The sequence below is a fragment of the Neolamprologus brichardi genome, chromosome 23, assembly GCF_056152115.1.
Source record: "Neolamprologus brichardi isolate AB-2024 chromosome 23, ASM5615211v1, whole genome shotgun sequence".
NCBI lineage: Eukaryota > Metazoa > Chordata > Actinopteri > Cichliformes > Cichlidae > Neolamprologus > Neolamprologus brichardi.
The window spans coordinates 2827849-2848296 of NC_142125.1; the positions used below are offsets into that span (position 1 = coordinate 2827849).

General features: G+C 40.7%; 1 protein-coding gene across 2 annotated transcripts; it reads right to left on the reverse strand.

Moving 5' to 3' along the window:
* Positions 1-2795: 2795 nt before the first annotated feature.
* Positions 2796-20448, reverse strand: si:ch211-221n20.8 (uncharacterized). Of its 2 annotated transcripts, none has more exons than XM_006800463.3 (22): positions 19996-20448; positions 19426-19557; positions 19267-19333; positions 18974-19150; positions 18419-18544; positions 18136-18276; positions 17833-17958; positions 17004-17126; positions 16706-16828; positions 16494-16616; positions 14866-14988; positions 14430-14552; positions 13925-14050; positions 11506-11634; positions 11326-11418; positions 11057-11152; positions 10707-10802; positions 10430-10525; positions 7554-7655; positions 7371-7476; positions 3867-3983; positions 2796-3531 (listed from the first exon to the last, which is right to left on the reverse strand). In XM_006800463.3, exons 2-22 carry the CDS (start codon positions 19546-19548, stop codon positions 3453-3455), a joined length of 2415 nt encoding a protein of 804 aa, XP_006800526.2. In that variant the 5' UTR covers positions 19549-19557; positions 19996-20448; the 3' UTR covers positions 2796-3452. The 2 variants fall into 2 exon arrangements, with proteins under 2 accessions (XP_006800526.2, XP_006800527.2); XM_006800464.3 differs by having other exon boundaries at positions 18974-19147; positions 19996-20446.

Genomic DNA, 20448 nt, shown 5'->3' on the forward strand with positions numbered 1-20448 from the left:
TTGGTGAGCCCATGGAAGTTGGAGTCTTGGTTTTCTGTTCTTAGCTGAGTGGCACATGGTGTGGTCTTCTGCTACTGTAGCTGATCCACTTCAAGGTTCACCATCCTGTGTGTTCACAGATGCTCTTCTGCATACCTTGCTTGTCATTAGTTGCCTTCTGCCTACAATTCAAAACATGTACAACACTAGGACCATGTGGTGGGTAAGAAATACTAGAGATGAACCTTTCACCATGGACATAAACTCCCGTCATATCAATAATTGTGGTTTGATAGAACTGTAGGCTGGATGCAGTTATTGTTTCCAGGATCATCTTGGAGAAGGACTTTGTAGGAGAATATATTTTGCATTGTAAAGATTGAACTCCTTCCATCAGGGGCAGGTGTGTTGTATTCATTAGTACACTTTTTTATTTGCCTGTCTAAGACTCATAAGTCATCATTCTGGTACCTTCTTTGTTATCTGCACTTTAGCTCTCTTAGTTAAATCAAAAACCAAACTGTAATTCATGGAGCGCGAGGCTTTTGTGTCCTCAGCTGTCTGCTGCTAATAGTATGCTAGCAGACAGCACAGAGTAAAAGGCACAGTATGAATGTGAGTATCACTGGAGGAATTTTGCTTTTAGTGGAAGAGCGGTCAATAAGAAAAAGCTCTAGAAAGACACAAGCTGATGAATGCCATTCAATTTAACACTCACCAGTTAACTGAACTCACCTGAGTTCAGTTAACTGCATCTTGACTTCGACACATAAACATACCTAAATATATAACAAGCAAAAGAAAAGATTGAAAATTTTAGCTGTGCTTTCAAGTCAATATACATAGAATGGAGGTCTGAGCTGTTACTGTAAGTTTGTGTGCTGGTACCATCTATGTTCAGCACAATCGTAGCATCACGGTTTGTGGAAGGAAGTGAAAGACTTGCCTTCTGCTGGACTCTTTGGTCCCTCTCTATTGAATGCTAATACAAGACCTAGCCAACTTTCACAAAGAGCGCTAGTATTTGTTCTGGTACACAGAACATAATTATAAACATACAAAGTAAGTACTAATTTAATATGAATGAATGAATTAGGAACATGCTCAAGGTTATTTGTCAGACTCCAATTCACTTCTTAAAAACTGTATTAGATTTATTGAGAACACAGGAAAAAGAGTCCATGTGTAGTATAGCTTTGATGTTTGACATCGGTGGTGTTTATATTCATCTTTAAGTAAATCTACCTGCTCCAACTGAAGCTAAGTATGTTTGTTGCGTGCAACGTGTAGCCATCTTGTTACTGGTTAATCTTGAAGGCTCAAGCTGAGCCTTTTTGATGTATACATGTTGTATACACACAGGGCCCCAGGCCCAATGCAAACTCAAGACTTTTGTGATGTGATGCGTTAGTGGTAACTGCTCCATCTCTGTTTTGGTGGGTATTTTTCCCTTAGATTTCTATACAGTCTTTTTAAAACCACGGGACTCTCATCTACAAATCATTAGAAGGAATGCAGGTTAAAGACATGTCTGAATTGGTTCAGCTTCTTTCCAAAAGCAATAACCGCCCTCAACTCACACATGCACTGACAAAACAGTTTCACCCCCCCAAGGACTTCCCTCTATACACAGACTTTGCAAACTACCATCATTACTGTGCAATATTTAATTTACATGCAATACCCCACACTGTAAATACATAACCCTATTTATTTCTTAAATATTTGTATATAGCGCCACAGAAACGGTTGATGTCTGTATAGTGCTGCAGAACTGTGCACCTCCCCCCCTCTTTTTTTTCTACATGTCTGTACTGGGTAGGAGTTGCTCTGAATCTCATTGCACATGTGTATGTATAGTGACAATAAAATGCATTCTATTCTATTATTTTCTGTTGCATAGAAAGAGTCCTTGCTAAATTCATAAATGCTCTCACAAATGCCGATCCAGTTAAAGTTTTTGTGGATAATATCAAATGTTAACTACTTTTAATGGAATATTTCAATAATCATCACTTGCATCTGTATGTAAACTTTCAAAACAAATCTTTTTTTTGTTTGTTTTTTTGCAAGATTTTTGTAAGATTTGATCAAATATAAAAATATATATATATATAAAAAAAAAAAAACACAAACATTGACCATATTTAGTGCCATACCATATTTAAAGCAGCCCTTGCTTTTGTTAGTAAACTGAATCTGAATGTACGTGGAACAGAATAGAGCACAGACTTCTTGGATGAGCAGTTCCTTGCAGAAGGCCTTATTACTTGTCCTAATAGACACTAAAAGGCACCGAGACCACAGTCGATAGGTCCAGTTCAATATTCGCAGGGGTCAAGCTTAGCAGGTGGCAATCAACCATGAAGGCCTGTGATGACCCAGCTGTCAGTCAAAGCACTCAGAGGCCAGCCGTGTTGCTTCAGTTCAGTTTGCAGGGATTCATTTCTGCATAGATCTGTCCTGCCTCAGCAATTCAGTCAAGTTCAGGTCTTAACATCGACCAGGCCATTGCGACACCTTGATTCTTTCTTTTTATAGCCATTCTGTTATAGATTAGTGTCCTGTTGCATGACCCAGTTTCTGCCGAGCTTTATCTGTCAGCCTCACATTTGACTCTAACATACTTTGGTACACACAGAAGTTCATGGTGAACTCCTCGTCTGGGTTTATGCCCTCTCCCCACTTTCCACTTTCCTCTGCTACACTTCACAGATATCCCAATAAAATCATTAATTTAATTATTTTTTTTAGGAGTTTTGATCAGTTAGGAGTATAAAACACATGCTTTCCTTTGTCAAAAGAATGAGCAGTAATATAGGCAATAGTTTATTTTGAATTTGTCACTTTAGGCATTTTTTATGTCGCTATCATCTAGATAAAAAAAACATGAGTAGAGCTCAAAACAAACAACAGGCTGGATGTTAGCTATCTGAGTAGTGACCGATCCATGGAGGTGACTGGGTTTGTTTGAATATACGTTCAAAACAAACATGTTGGGAAAAATCATGATTTTCACTTTTTCAAGCTGATTAATGTTTTACAGGAATTTCAAACTAAACACTGAACTTGTGCTTATTTCATAACAGGTTGATTATCAGTACTACAGTGATAACATGGCTTACGATACAACTGCTGCTGTAATGGATCTACTCTGAGATGACTACAGAAATACTCAAAAACTGTCCCGTTCGAACGTCTACGTGCTTGAAATCTTCAAATATTTGCTGATGTGAACTCATTTTTATTCAATCGCTGACATGATTTCATAGACTTTATAAACCTTCTTTATGACAGAAGTGTAATTTAATTTCAACACAGAGGCTGATAATCAGGTCAGACTTCTCCCAGAGAAGCTGCAACACCCTCAGCACTTTACATCAGTCCATTTCTATCTCCCTGTGTTGACCAAAGGATTGTCTGGAGGATGACATTTTCTTATGACAAACCACTTTCACTGTATCCAGCGCTGCTTATCTGCTCTTCCCCTGTGGACACTGGATTTTGTAGCCCACCCTGTAGGCCTGCAGGTATACACGTGCCTGGTTTATCCTGAAAACACAACCACAATCACACGACTGTGTGATATTGTATTCTAATCAAGCTGGACTAACACAACCTTTAACATATGTTAAATCATTTGCACATCTTAAACTCAGTCAAGCCTCGCTTTTCATTGCGTTATTGGAAACGCTTTAAAAATACTTTCACTGCATATTTAATCCAGTAATCCGAAAGTAATTACATAAAGAATAGCTGACAGTAAAGTTCTTGAAAGTTCATTTCTTTGACAGGAAATTAAACCATGTTGTCATTAGGAAAAACTGCAACTCTTGCCAGGTACTTCATGAATTAGTGTTGAGAATCCAGGAGGAAAAACAGCTTACCTGTATTTAGTACAAAGCTGAACTCCGAAGGGTCCACAGCGGTCAACGTAGCTTTCCCTAAATGCTTTCCTCACCCCTCGAGCCATACTCACTACTGTAGTGACCACTGGGCATGTCCTAGGACACAAATAAGCACAAGACAAGTATTGCAGTAAAGCGCTGTACCTGAAAAACTTGAGACCAACAGATGACCTCACATTTGACCCTAGAACACTTTGGTACACAGAGAGGTTTACGGTGAAATCGTCACCTCTCCACTGCTGTGCTTGACAGTATCACGTGTTTGTTCTGATATACTGTGATTATTATGTCAAAAGTGGTGCATTATCACCAAATCGTTGGTCAAAAGGACACTGTTCCAAAGGTTTTCTGGTTTGTTCAGATGCAACTTTGCAAACCTAAGCCGTGCTGCCATGTACTTTTTGAAGAAACAGACATAAAGAGGGTTACATTTCTCTGTATGTGAGAAATACTTCTCATAAATTTTAAGGGCTTGAATAATCAGGCCCCATCTTATTTAAAGACCTTATAGTACCACATCAAACCATTAAAGCTCTGAGAAATGCACAGACTGACCTCAGTATGAATTTCTATAACTCCTGGGAAGATTGTGGTAATGTGTTAACACATGCCTGAATGCTCCAGACAAGCAAACTGCCAAATCTTCAGCTCTTATCGAGTTGGTAACGCTGATTAACAGTTAATCAAAAGGCCTTTGATAAATACATCAGTGACCTCCTGACCCAGTATGAACCTTCCAGATCCCTCAGGTCATCTGGATCCGGTCTTTTATCAGTTCCCAGAGTCAGAACCAGACACGGAGAAGCTGCATTCAGCTTTTATGCTCCTTATATCTGGAACAAACTCCCAGAAAGCCTCAGATCAGCTGAAACACTCAGTTTATTTAAATCCAGGTTGAAGACTCACCTGTTCTCTGCTGCATTTAAATAAAGCACCAAATCCGCACTTAAGCTTAAATTTCAAGACTTACATTTTATCTACTGTTCTGATTTTATCTGTTTTGATTTTTGATTTTATATACTGTTTTGTTTGTTTGTTTGCTTGTTTTAATCAATTTTAAATCATTGTTTTTGTTTCTAATGTCTCTGTAAAGCACTTTGAATCACCTTGTTGTTGAATTGTGCTATACAAATAAACTTGCCTTTGATTAACAGGGCCAGGCTACTACTTTTTATTTTTTTTAATTTCTGTGTTCACAGAGTCCTGTGAAAACTTTCTTTTGCATATGATTTTAGTTTTGTCCTGTTGGTTTGTTGTGTTTATTATTGTTTAATTACTTCAAGGCACTGATTGATGTTTCGGGGCTAATTTCCAAGCTAGTAAAACTCAAATTTGGGGATTTCAAATCCTCGATGAGATTTCGATGTTTTTGTAATGCTGAGTTTTATATGGGGAGGTTTGTTTTTCCAAAAATAATATTGATAATGTCGAATTATGAAATTTGCACCAGATTCTGTTTGGGCAAATTAGGTCCACTGAAAATAATTAATTTGAGGTAAGATTAATATTTTGTTTGTAAAGGAAAATAGGAAAGTTTGACCAACAATGTAAATCATCTTGTACCACTTTGAATGACAGACTTTAAGTGAAGCTAAACAGCGCTTACAGTTTGGGGGAAATGTTAATCCGAGACATTTAATATTGCTTGTGTGAAGGTGATTTGGTGGCATCATGTTGTAGCACAGACAAGCTGGAAGAGGACGACATAACACTGGAGGATCCGCGAGACAGCAAACAGACCCAAACACCAGGAAGGACACTAGCCAGCACAACCAGGCCGCCAGGACGCATGCCCAGCAGCACAGGATGACCCAGCCCCCCCAAGTTAATGGCAAGGTTTGAGTATTAGAGGTGGGAATCACCATACATCCCACGATACGATATTATTGCAATTTTTTAAAATATTTTGCGATATTCAGATTCTGTACATAAAGGTAAACTTTATCAATATTCATTTTATCTAATATCAAAGTCTCACACTCAGTCTTTCTCTCATTTCAGTTTTATTGTTGACAAACTGAACGGTTTGTATTACAGTCTAGTCCAACTTAACTGAATCAACCATCTGGTACAATTATAGCTTGTCAGGCGTTGTGTGGAGGCGAGGAAGAAGGAACCCAAACGCAGGACTCACAGGTAGGTGAAGACTGGTGGATGTTTATTATAAGGAGTGGAGGAACAGAGGGTGAACGGACACTGACTGGCTGGAACACTGAATGGCTGACTGACTGAGAGAACACGGGGAGGACAACATCACACGAACATCATCAATGACACGACAAAGAACGAATAGAAACAGAAGACTTAAATACACAGACTGATGAGGATGATAATGAGAGACCGGTGAGTACACAGCTGAACATAATCTGGCTAACGGCACGAGACGAGCTAACACAGGAACAAACAGGAAGTGACGAAATAAACTGAACGTGAACAAAACGGAAAGCACTGGGTCACCGACCCAGGAACCCTGACATAGCTATTCTGAACTATGCAGTTTATGAAAACTATGCAGCCCCTTCAGCAACTGAAGAATTTGAAAGTAAATGAAAACAAAATATAATTTTGCATTAAATAAAAAAGTTTTAAACTTAATTAAAATAAAACATGTCTTAAATTAAAATAAGTAAACTGTCATGTTTATTGCTGCCAAAAACAAGTTAAACACATTTGGACAGTGAAGGAATGTCAGGATTCTTGCTCAGAAAAAGGATCAACATGCTCTGAAGTCAGAGCACAAAAACCTTTTTGTAACAAAATATCAATTTCTGCTGTCCCTGTATCCATACATGATTAGCAAACAAAATATCACGACACTACACAGTATCGATTTTTTCCCCCCACCCCTATTGAGTATTGCCTCACATATTTTATTTATCATTGTTTATTTTTTTAAGTACAGCACAGAATTAAAGTCACTTCCTATTGTATGATGAGTTCTGTGCTGGGCAGATTAAATGAGGAGTCGTGTTTATTGGGGTCAATTAAATAAGCAATTACGAGGGGAATGTTTTCAATATAAATGCTGATGAGTACACATCTTCTTTCTGGGTCTTTCTGTGATTGTAGTTTTGTGATAGAAATTCATTCTGTTGTTAATCAGCGGCTTCTCTATCCGGTGTTACAATTAGCTGTGAAGATGTGGGGAAACTGCAGTGACTTCAATGCTGTGCTTTTGTGTCCGAGTTTCTTGCATCTGACCATGGATTTATTAACTCTCTGAAAAGCCTTCAGCTGATACAATATTCTGTAGCAAGAGTACTGACAGCGACTAGGAAGAGAAATTTCTCTCATATGGCTTCTCTTCGTTGGCTCCCTGTTAAATCCAGAATCCAATTTAAAATCCTTCTCATAAAATACAAGGTCTTGAATAATCAGACCTTATCTTACCTAAAGACCTAATAGTACCATATCAGCCCATTAAAGCACTTCACTCTGTGAGATATGTTATGTATGGATGCTGTAGAAGTTACTGATACTCACAGTCTCTCACAGCGCAGGCCTGCAGTGCCCTCTGGACAGGTACAAGTGTTGTGAGGGCTGCATGTGCCTCCATGTTGACAGGGTGGCACACAGGGTGTGGTCACCGCTGCAGACACAGCACACAGCATGATCCTTTGCACACATACTGTACATGTACACATTCTTCCACACTCATGGACTAACCTTGTTCACAGAGCTCTCCAGTGAAACCTTTGGTACAGCGGCACCGGTTGAGGCCCACACACACGCCACCATTTTTGCAAGGTTTCTGGCACACAACAGGCTCTGATCAGGACAGAAAAAACAAATGCATGAATCCAAACACTTTAAGTCTTCTTATTAAACATGGAGCATAGATTATTTAGAGTATTTGGGCAGTTATAAATTACACAATGAGCAGAAAATACATTTATCAACAACAGTGTAAGAACAAAAGGCTGGACGGTGTTTCCGCTTATAAGTATGGAGCAACTTATTCTGTGTTTTCTTGTAGGAATGAATATGTGACTATAGCCAAAGGGATGTAATTGTCACAGAAGTGGACTGGAATCAGACGCAGACTGAAAGTCGCACGTTAACAGTTCTTCATTCACACAAAAACACAGGTACAGAATATATACAGGTGGGGATAAGCCAGGGGAAGGTTCGGGGAAGGAAAACAGGTCCTTCTCACTAGGAGTGGGCTTTGATTATCGATTTATCGATTAAAATCGATTCTAGCTTGGATAACGTGATATCGATTCATTAAAATCCTGAATCGATTCTTTAATATAAATTTATTTTGCCCAAAACGCCAGAATCTCAGCTTAAACCTCACAAAATTTCAACAACCACCAAACAGCTAAAACAGTAAATGAGAGCAGGAACACGGATTTTGCACAAAGACGTAAACACAAAGTTCAGAATCAGTGAGATGTCGCCTTTCTCACCCGACGGCACGGACACGGTCGGGGCTGAAAGCCGACAGCTCGCTGATTCTGATCTGTCGGCGGGTTCACGCTTTGTGTTTACAGCCTTTTCGCGCTGATTCTGAAGCTGCAGGTTTTTATTTCTCTCCAAACAATATTGACCGAACCAGCAGCAAAAGAAGATCCAAACTACGCTTCACATAAACATCGTCATGAATTCACTCTGACTTTTACTGTTTTGCTTCCATCACGATAAAAAAAAAAAAAAAATCACACTTCATGCACAGCTCTCTCTCTCTCTGTGTACTTCAAGAACAGTTTCCCATCTAAAAATCTTTGTTCTGCATTATTCGCACAAGTCTACCATTGTTTACAGGCTGTCGACCGCTGTTTTTTTTCCTTTTACTAACTTCCGACAAGAAAGCCTCATTTCTGCTGTTCAATACTGAACAAATTTAAACTTTTTAAAATTATGCAAAATTGCAAAACGCTCAGCTGTGTCTCTAAAACCTCTGTAACTTTGCTCTGCTTCACTTCAGCAGCATCAGGTAACGTTCATATGTTGATTAATGGTTTTCTTTCATTTTTGATCGACTGCAGAATATTTTTATAAAATCCCAGGAAAATCACCTTCATGTTTTTCTGTGTTTTATCCTCAGCTACTTTGACACAAAGGCCTCTGCTGTGATGCTTATACACCTTTGATAAAGTCTCACAAATGTCAGCTTTCTTTTTATAGATATAAAAATCTGGAAATGTACTGATCTGAATTATGATATTTCTGACTTTCTGAGGCAAAATTTCCCCGAATCAAATCCAATTGAATCGAATTGTGGATCGAATCGATTCGGGACCTTGTAAATCGGAATCAAATCAATTCTAGAAATCAGTGACGATGCCCTACTTCTCACTCGTACACCAAATCCCTGCTCCACACACTCAACTCGCTCTGCTCAAACTCCCGCACACACGCCACTCCAAACTGCCAACATCCACGCTCAATGTTCCAAGGTTCGGGGTAACAGGGCAGGTCCGGAGAATCTATTTACAGGAAGACGAAAGTCACAAATAGGAAAACACACGAAGAACCCACAAAGCCGGATTTTACACTAACGTGTCAAACTCAATAGTCCAGCGACGAGGAGCTCAGAGCCACAGCCTTAAGAAGTGGCCAGGGAACAAGATGATGAATCACCGGTGCATGATTAGAAGCAGGTGCGCGGGCCAAAAGCAGAAGCTCTCAGTGAGCTCCGCCCAGGCAGAGCGATGAGAGAGAGAGCAAAACCAAAACACATGTAGCCTTGCAGGGCTGGCCGGGTAGACACAGAGACCAGAAGGGCTTAGCTCTACACCAGCGGTCCCCAACCCCCGGGCCTCGGACCGGTACCGGTCCGTGAGTCGTTTGGTACCGGGCCGCGAGAGTTGAGGCTCAGGTATGAAATGTATAGTTTTCAGGGTTTTTATCGGTTTTCAGCGTGATTTTGTTATCGTTTTTATCGTTTACTCGGTCCGTGAAAATATTGTCGGGCATAAACCGGTCCGTGGCGCAAAAAAGGTTGGGGACCGCTGCTCTACACCACTGACACAGAAGAAAAATGTGAAGATTTTCAATAATTACTGAATATGCTCTGAAATGCCAGGTGACAAAACAGGATGGAACAATAAACGCTGCATATTTGTCGGTGTCTGGTTTCAAATATAAGAGAAAGAGTCCAGAAATATGTCAAATGATTGCTTCTCTCCACCCATAAGCACATTGAATAAAAAAACATTATCTCATCTTATTTGGTCAACGACAACAACGACAGCAGAGTAGTGCAACAATGGAAACAAACAGCAAGCAACAGGGAGAAGAAGAAACCATGCTGCATCCACTGGTGTCAACATCTAATTTCACATCCAATATCACACTAAAGCCTCCAGCTGCACAGAAGCAAATCACACTCACTGCACAGAGGAAAGTAACCTGAAGACATGAGAAGCTTTATATTACTTTTCTTTAAATAAACACAAGTGGTTGTTAAAATTACATCCATGATCATTTGTAACTTACTGTGTAAACATGGTTTAATCATATTTTAGTCTGAATATATTTTAATTATGCAGGAAAAGCTACACAGAGATAGAGTAACAGAGAATGACTGATCTCACCTATCTGGCATCGAGCTCCTTGCCATCCACCGACACATGTGCATTTGTTGACGTCCACACATCTTCCCCCATTTTGACAGGCAGGAGTGCAAAGGGCTACAAAATGCAAAACAATATAGTAACACGCAGTCTGTGCAGAAAAATGTGTTCATGCTTTTTTTGTTTTTCTGTCATCCTATAGCCCATGTTTTACCAGAAACTGTTTGGAGGCAGGTGGACGGGTAGATCTCGGTGGTGCCTACACACCTGGGATCATTTATTGTATTGTGTTACTCACGCAAGAGGCACTGGGGGCCAGTGTAGTCAGAGGGACACTGGCAGGTGTCAGGTCCCACACAGCGACCACCGTTGGCACAAGGCAACTCACACACAGCTGAGAAGAGACACGAAGAAAAGTCAAAGCTAACAATTAGATGTCGACTCCAGAAGAAAATGGCACACGTCACCTGTGCACATGCATTTATACATGCATGGATATATGTACGAGTGCCTCTTTGTCTTAGGTGAGAACATCTTATAAAAGCATTTTCTGGGCAACACATTGATGTAAACAGTGCTTCTCTAAACACTGTCCACTCTATTTATTTGATGTAACACCTGTCCCTCTGATCCCCAAAGGCAGTGTACCTGTGTGGCAGCCTGCTCCTGTCCAGCCGCGAGGACACAAACACTCGTTCCAGCGCATACAGGTACCTCCATGAGCGCAGGGAGGGGAGCACATGGCTGAAACATGCAACGAAAAGGGCTATAACACTCAAACCTTATACTAACCTGAAAGGACCCCGAAACGTGCACAAAAAAGAGACACAAATTAACTTTAATTTAATCTGCACAGTCTATATTTCTGTGAAAAAACATTTTAATTATATACATATTACGTGTAACGTTTATTGTACCTGAGCAGCCCACTCCAGGATAGCCTGGAGGACAGTCGCAAATGTTCGGGGCAACACACACGCCATAGTTCTGACAAGGGGGGTCGCACACAGCTGGAAAGGCAGAGAGGCTAATAAAGATAAGTGAAGGACTTGAAATAAATCTATTTTTAACACTTCATAAGATTATGTTTGACTCACGCTGGCACTTGGTGGGGTCATCTTTTCTAATTATATAGCCCTCCTTGCAGGTGCAGTTAAACCCACCAGGATGGTTCACACACAGCTGCTCGCAGCCTCCATTAGTGAAGTCGTCACACTCGTTCACATCTCGTGACAGAAGACAGAAGGAGGCCAATTAAACATTAAACCTACGTGACAGTTGCTTAATTTATGGTTTATGGTTTATGGTAAGTGACAAGGCATGCCCGCCTCTGTATTCATTCAAGGGAGTCATTCGTCCATAACAGACTATCAAACTATCAAATTTCCTTTTTTATGAATAGCTTCATGAAAAGAAATCACATGGCGAATGCAATAGGGGTGGGGGAAAAATCGATACTGTGTAGCATCGTGATATTTTGTTTGCTAATCATGTATGGATACAGGGACAGCAGAAATCGATATTTTGTTACAAAAAGGTTTTTGTGCTCTGACTTCAGAGCATGTTGATCCTTTTTCTGAGCAAGAATCCTGACATTCCTTCACTGTCCAAATGTGTTTTTTTGGCAGCAATAAACATGACAGTTTACTTATTTTAATTTAAGACATTTATTTTAATTAAGTTTAAAACTTTTTTATTTAATGTAAAATCATATTTTGTTTTCATTTACTTTCAAATTCTTCAGTTGCTGAAGGGGCTGCATAGTTTTCATAAACTGCATAGTTCAGAATAGCTATAATTGTACCAGATGGTTGATTCAGTTAAGTTGGACTAGACTGTAATACAAACCGTTCAGTTTGTCAACAATAAAACTGAAATGAGAGAAAGACTGAGTGTGAGACTTTGATATTAGATAAAATGAATATTGATAAAGTTTACCTTTATGTACAGAATCTGAATATCGCAAAATATTTTAAAAAATTGCAATAATATCGTATCGTGCGTTAAGTATTGTGATAATATCGTATCGTGGGATGTATGGTGATTCCCACCTCTAGAATGCAACGCAAATGAGAAGCCGATCTAATCTCTGAAAGCCTCTCTGGCTCTTTAGCCTCTCTAAAAAAATCAATCTTAAAGACTACAACAATAAATTGCTGCCTGCATAATCTACAGTCATCAGCCACTTTTGCTAGTACTGGGTTTTGCCTTAATTCTTCAAAGCACAGATTCAACAAGGTGCTGAAAACATTCCTCAGAGATTTTGGGTCTGAAGAATTGTCAGCTGCACATCTTTGATGTGAAGGGCCTATTCCACGACATCCCAAAGGTGCTCTATTCATTATGATTATGTATCATGTATCTTTCTCACATAGTGCATCATCCTATGAGAAGCAGCCATCGGAAAATGGTAAGCCTGTAGTCAGAACGGGATGGACATGGTCAAAAATGCTCAGCTAATACTAAGGGGTTCAAAATGTGCCAAGGAAACATCTTCTACACCACTGCAGCATCACCAGCCTCAATTACTGATACAAGGATGGATACATGCTTTCCTCTTGTTTATGCTAAATTACTCACAGCAGAAATCAAGATTTATCAGACGGGTGGTCTGTGGGAATTCTAGCTTCAGTTTCCTGTTGTCAGCTGACAGGAGTGGCAGAGTGATCCTCTGCTGCCGTAGCCCATCTGCTTCAAGGTTACACGTTGTTTGTTCAAAGATGCTCGTCTGCATACTTTGGTTGTAACAAGTGGTTATTTCAGTTACTGGTGTCTTTCAATTAGTTTAAAGCCGTCTGGCCATTCTCCTCTGACCTTTGTTATCAACACAGCATTTTTACTGCCAAGAGAACTGTCACGCTCTGTCTCTTTTTCAGACCTCTGCAAACCCCAGCGATGGATGTGCTTAAGAAACCCTCAGACCAGTCTGTCTAGCACCAACAACCATGCCATGTTCAAAGTAATTTAAATCACCTTTCATCCTCATTCTGATGCTCAGTTTGAACTTTAGCAGGTTGTCTTGACCACGTCTGCATCCGTGAATGTAAAAAATGTCTCATACAGTCTTTGGTCTACATGCCTAGAAGCACTTAGATATTTGCATTAATGGGCAGTTAAAGAGGTGTACCCAATAAAGTGGCTGGTGAGTGTATTTCTGCTGGATTCAAGAGATGATAAAGTCATTTTAATTATTATTTTGATATTAGGTGTTATATGAAAAAGGCTATCAGGGCTTGTTGCACTGATACGATCTCATAACTATGGAAGCCTGTTTCCATAACTCAAAATCTTTCTCAAAATTTTGACTTATAAACTCGAAATTTTGAGAAAAGTAACTTGAAATTGTAATCTATGTGAATGACATCATTTTCTTGTTACCCAGAAGGATATGGCGCAGAGGAATGTGCACACAAACCAGATCGTAACAGATTGGTGCTTTCGGGAGTACGTTTGCTGATAGTAACGCCGTGTGATTCAGCTAATAATAAAGTGCTGGCAGTGAACATGAACTCTCACCCACACAGCTCCTCGCGTCTTCGTCCAATTGCCAGCCAGCTTGACAGCTGCACTGAACATGGCCCTCAGCCCTCACAGTACACATATGGTCACAACCGCCATTTCTCAGCTTACAGGATGTAGCATCTTTTTGGGTAAAAAAAAATAAATAATTTTTTTAGCTTGGTACACAGAAATACTGAACAATAAAGAAGACTGAGTGAACTTGCTATTTCAGCTTTTAAATTGTGAAATTTGGTGCTATGCTTCTTCTTTTTGATAGAAGAAGCAATGTTTTCAGGTTTTGGACTGCTGATCAGAAGGAAAAAACATATTTAGCTGTGTCATGTCACATTGAAAGATTTGATCTTGATGAAAAATCGGTGTTAAAACCCCAGGACAAGAGTTCTTAATAAGATTTTTTTTATTCAGATTTGAAAGAAGTGCCTACCTTCTGTTTTTTTTAAAATAATTATATATTTTTGTACACAAAAGACTGTGATGTCAACTCTGTAATCAAACTTACTCCTGCAGTTTAGGTTGTCTATGTCTAACAGCAGAGGAGGGGGGCAACGGCAAGTATGTCCCCCTGGAGAATTAGTGCAGGTGTGGGAACAGCCGCCGTTCTGGAGTTTACATTCATCGATGTCTATGTACACAAAGCCACACACAGAAACACACAGATCATAAACATCATGTTTGGACAGCTCTCTCTTATGCATGCAACAGATTCCTCACAGGCTGGTTTTCTCATCTCACTAATTTTCCAAAATGTGCCCTCAGGACAACGACTTCCAGAGTGTCTGCACGGAAAATATGCACAAGAAAAACCAGAATCACGTGCACCAAAATAATTAGCAAGAGATAAGACATATTCATGGCAGACTACTACTGATGCTTGGCATGTTTAAATGACCGAAAATGATTGGGTAAACAGCAGTGAGTGTTTAAGAGGGACTGACCCACGCAGGTGTGGCCATCAATATGCAGCTGGTAGCCGGGTCTGCAGGAGCAGTGGAAAGAGCCCCGAGTATTGATGCAAATGTGCTCGCAAGTCCCATTTAGTCGCACACACTCATCCACATCTGGAGAGATCAGCAACATTTAGATTACTCTTGCGCCGTGGCAAAACATGAAACACATTCAGCACAAGGACTCATTTAGACTTGAAATAAACATTTGAAATTCTATTAGCACAAAATTGCACAAACCTGGAATACCAGCTAAGTGCAGAGTGACTGAATGGAGAGAGCAACAATGTCTTTTGAGAATGATGCAAAGCCCACAGAGATGATCTCTGCTGCCCTCTGTTGACTAGCCGCACTATGACTTGACCTTAGAACCTCGTCTCTATTTCAATGCAAATTTGGGATTATTAGAAGGAGGAAATACAGCAACTGTGTTTAGGTTTCAATTTAATGGTTACTGCGTGTAACTAATTAAAATGAAGAGGACAGTTACATTTTAACTACTGTACTGCCCATCTGATTGGCTGTTATGGTGGGTGGTGCAGCACATTTTAGACTCATCAATAATAAAGGCAGTTTAAAGGTCTCACAGCCATGCACTGTGAGACTTTAGCAAAACTATGATGCAAGGATCTAATAAAAATGTGTATGACATCAGATTTGACATATACAGACTGTACAATAATAACAATAATAGTAATAACAGAGGTCTTGATCCATAGCTGTAGTTCCCTATCTATTTTTTGCATGCTTCTGCTGCCATTCCCGTTTGTTCACTTGATCTGTTTGGTTTGGACGGTGTTATATCATCATCATCATCATCATCATCATCAGAGGTCATCCTAAATTTCTGAATTTTGTCCTGGACTACATTTGGTCACAATAACAAATAAACTCCTCTGACAGTAGCAAAACCCACATTTTAGAGTTAATGCAAACAATATACCCAAGACTTGGATTATACGGAGCTTTAGAGAATAAGCAGAGGGGAACAGGTAGACACAATCATGTGACAAATAAAATTTTCACAAGACTCTATGCAGTCAAATGAAAAAGTAAGCAAACGCCATTATTCAGCAGCTTGTAGAACCGCTGTTAGCAGCAATAACTTCATTTCAGCACCTCGATTCTCTCCTTTTCTCTCCATTGTTGCAGGTTTGCTGTTCTGCTTGGAATCATTGCCCTGTTTCATGACCTAATTTGGGCCAAGCTTTAGCTGTGAGGTCGACTCAGGTCCTGCGGCTGCAAAACAAGCCTAAATCATCAACTCACGTATACCAACTGTCAAGCACCATCCACCATGGTGCTTGACAGTTTGTATTAGCCATTTGCACACATTGTGTGTTTGATTTTTACCAAATGTGGCACTGTGCATTACGGAGTAACAGGAATTGGCCAGTATTTACATTAAGGGTGTGCTTACTTTTTCAGTAGATCCACAAACGAGTTGATTATGATTATTTATAGAACACATTTCACAATAATAAAAGTTGTACAACTGTTAACCCACAGCAAGAATTAAGAAGCCTATTTTCTAAAATGTCAAACTACTTTTTTTTTTTAAAGGAACATAAGAAAAAGTCATGCTGACTCATGCCTACTTTAATCAGCCTGCCTTTTACCTGTGCAGCTGTGTCTGTCCGGGTCCAGCTGGTAACCTGAGGCACACTGGCAGCTGTAGCTTCCTGGCTCATTGGTGCAGTTGTGTTCACAGCGACCATTGTTCACAACACACTCATCAATGTCTGCAAACAAACACATGTAATGCTAATACAGAGAAAGTAATGCTTACATGATACAAGTGGGTAACAACAAACAAACACACCTTACCCACCAAAACAAGAGTGTCCATCGCCGTTGAAGCCCTGGTAACACTGACAGAAATACGACCCGATGATGTTACCGCACCGAGCGTTGGCGTCACACGTGTGACCACCAGATACACACTCATTCTCATCTGAAGACAGACAGAGAGCCGCTTCATTTCTATTCAGTGAAGCTCATACTACCACTTGGGATCATTTTAATGGAAGGGATAACAGCAAGCATTAAAACACGCGCACACAAGGAAGCTGACCCCGTCCACAGGAAACAGAGTTTTCCACGGAGGGACGTCAGCACTAATTGCTTACCTTCACAGTGTGTGCCGTTTCCCCGGTAACCCGGTCGACAAACACACTCGTAGCTCCCAAGCGTGTTCTCACATACGCTCCGTCCATCACACACCACGGGACTCTCTATACATTCATCCACATCTGGGACAGAGACAAAAGGACAGAATGATTTAGTGACATATGGATACAACATATGACTTCTTCTTCTTTGCATTGTTGACGCAATTTGCAATTAAAATTATTTCATCTAGAGAAAAGGAAATTTAATTCCTGCAAAGCACTCCCTTAATTTACTGGCAAGCAATAAAGGTACAAAGTCATTTTCATGTCAACAACCTTGTTTTAAATAACTGTCACTGAACCACTTTGGGAAGCTGTGGTAATAGATTTTTTTTCTTTCTCTTCTTTTAATTCCCCTTTAGTCCATTTAACATTGCTACTTTCTGACAGTGGTGGTAAAATCATAGTACATAATCAAGCACAGCGCAGATGTTACTATGAAAATTTAAGCCATGAAAAGCAGGCACAGAAAGCACATCGTGCCTTGGCACACAGAGTAACCTGGGTACACAGGATGTGCTGGAGGACCAGGGGCGCAAAGAAGTCGAAAAGAAAGTGAGCAGACTTCTTTTTTTTTTCTTTACAGAACAAAAGAGGAAATCAGCCTTTAACGTGAGGGTGAAAGAGGGACAGGAGCGTATATAAGCAGGCAAAGCAGCAGATTGAAGCATTTCTTCTTACTTTCTTACTTTGCAGAAACTCAAATGAAGTATGTTAAAAATTCAAAACACCAGATCAAATCTGGACATCAGCCTTTTTTCAGTCGTGGTGATGTTTAACGATTTACCGACACAGGCAGGAGTCTCTGCTCTGAAGCCCAGCCGGCACTGGCATGAAAAGCTGCCAGGAGTGTTAACGCACACATTTCCCAGCTCGCGGCGACACAGCTCCTCAAAGCCGCACTCATCCACATCTACAGAGGAGCAACACCAATCAATTGTAAGATAAATGGCCAAGTTTAACAGATGCAAACATTTAAGTCATCCCGGGTTATGATGTAGCGTGTCTGCCTGTATTTTATGCTGATATGCATTTGGATGTACATGCATATTTTATCAAAACGCACACCAGACTTCAACATTAACCTCACCTACACAGCCTCGCCCATTTGTAGCCATTACATATCCCTCGTGGCACGAACAGGTGAAGGAGCCGGGTGTGTTTTTGCACTCAGCCTCGCCTTGACAGGCCTGCAGGCCTGTCACAGCGGCCAAAGCGCACTCGTCAACATCTGCAAGATCCATAAGAAACACGTAAATTATGATCATACTAAAGAGGCGCTGTGAAAAAGTTCTGAAAACCTGCATTGGACATTTCTTTTCCCCCCACAAACACACACACAAATAGAAAAACACACACAGAGGTTGACGAACCCTGGCACCCCTCAGAACCCATCAGGTAACCACGGAGACAGCTACACGAGTAAGAGCCGGGGTTATTAATGCAGCTGGCATGGAGGTCACATGGTCCTGGTCTCTCTCCTTCGCACTCATCAACATCTGTCCAACAGAGATAATACGCTTAATCTAACTCAGACGCCTGCAGTTTTACATGGTGATGTCAAGCTGACAAAAATATATGAATAATATATAACACAGCACTGAAATATTAAATGCTAAAGTTTTGTAAATAAATTATACTGCAGTTAGATCAACTGGTAGCTTGTTTCTCATCACTGCTTCTGAAAATTTGCGCAGTACAGTTAAAAGTTTAAACACAACCGCGATACTAATACACATGAATATTTTCCAAGAGAGGCTAAATGAGCCTGCGTGCAATTTTGTTCACGCTACGCTAACGTAGCGTACCTTTATGTTGTGTTGCATTGCTGTAAATGTTAAAAACTCAAAGGTGTCAAAAAAATTTTTATTTTTTTGTGATTTTCCAATTCTACAAAAAGCACTTTCCCAGTTTTGATCACTTCTCACCTTTACACTCGGCTGCTCCTTCCAAGGTGAAGCCCTTGGGGCAAGTACAGTTGTCACCATCCTTTACCATGATGGATGGACAGATGCAGACATTGCTGCTCTCATGCATCCGCTGGTTTCCTGGACACTGTGGAGCAAGGCTAGCGTTTGGGGAAGTTGTGGTGGTCAAAGGAGCTGCTAATGCAAAGAAAAAGAGGGAGCTGCTGAAAGGAAATGCTGAAATGTAAGACACAGCACAACAAAAGAGAGAAAAAATAAACACAACAAAAGTCAAAATGACCAAAAAAACTCACAGGTTGTAGGTGTGTGGCTTGGTGTTGGTGCACTGACATTTCTGCGTGCACTCTCGTTCACCAGGGTCTGCAGCAGGAAAAGGCAACAAACTGAGATTTATTTATAGTCTGATGCTGTCAGACTAACATACATGTAAGAAGCTTTCCTAAACCACTTGCCTGGCTCTTAGTGAACACTGTGTGTTTCACTAACTTGTTGTCATTTTCCTCAGGGCTGCTCAGCGGTTCAGCCACGGACATCAGCAGCAGGCCTGCTGACAGGAGAGTCCAGAGGTGAGCCATCACCTGAATCTGTGTGGAGAGGAAGAGGAGAAGATAAGGTTACTCAGCCATCAATAAACCAGAGTTTAAAAATAGATAAAATGACACAGAGCATTTCATAGTTACTGTAAAGGTGCTCACCTATTGAAAACACACACAGACACACAGTGCATGTCCGGGCAGGCAAAACAACAGCACGAGGGGGGAAAGAGCACTCTGTTATTAAGTTAACCCCCAAGGCTGTCTGCACTGAACAAAAGAGACTTACATCAACTGCAGTTTCACCCACAGATCACACGGAAATGTGTCTAATATAACTGAGAAGATATGTTTTGGCAGCACCTGTATTATCCCGAAACTCTTTGCGAGAACAGCTAATAGAAGGCGATCAAAACAAACGCGGGACTAACTGTTTCTGTGAGTTGGTGCGAAGCAAAAGATGCGTAAAAGTCGCGTAAATCGACGTACCTGGGTTTAGATTGACTCTTAAGCAGAGGGCTCGGGAACACTGAGATTTCCAGATGCCACAAAGAGATCCGGTTCTACAGTGTATCTTCTGCAGAGACGAGGTGCTCATGCAGACGCACGCCAGCTCTGTCAAGAATAGGGGGGCTGTGCGATCCTGCAGTGACTCCACATCCTGTCCCGGAGTTCTGCACTTCCCATTCCACAAATCCCAAATCACCGCAAACAGGCAGCAAAAGGCTGGCCTGGAGGCTGTGTCTAGGTGGCCCTGCTTTAAACCCTGGCGTGGATGTCATAAACGAGGAACAAGGGAGGCCAAATCCTTTCAGCTCAGCTTCCCTGGGCGGTTCATGCAAACACGCCAAAGTAGAATCAGACTGATCAGAGCGAAAAATGAAAGCTCAACCGCTACAGCTCACCTTATGCAAATATCAGATGGTTTAGAAATAGTTCTGT

Bases quoted from the DNA above. Each gene is read 5' to 3' on its own strand.
- si:ch211-221n20.8 (XM_006800463.3), bottom strand. From the start codon at position 19,548: ATGGCTCACCTCTGGACTCTCCTGTCAGCAGGCCTGCTGCTGATGTCC. The intron at 19,151-19,266 runs GTGAGTTTTTTT...TCTTTGCATTAG, and splicing joins AAGCCACACACCTACAACCT to CAGCTCCTTTGACCACCACA. The intron at 7,656-10,429 runs GTGAGATCAGTC...TGTCCTGATCAG, and splicing joins AGGAGCTCGATGCCAGATAG to AGCCTGTTGTGTGCCAGAAA.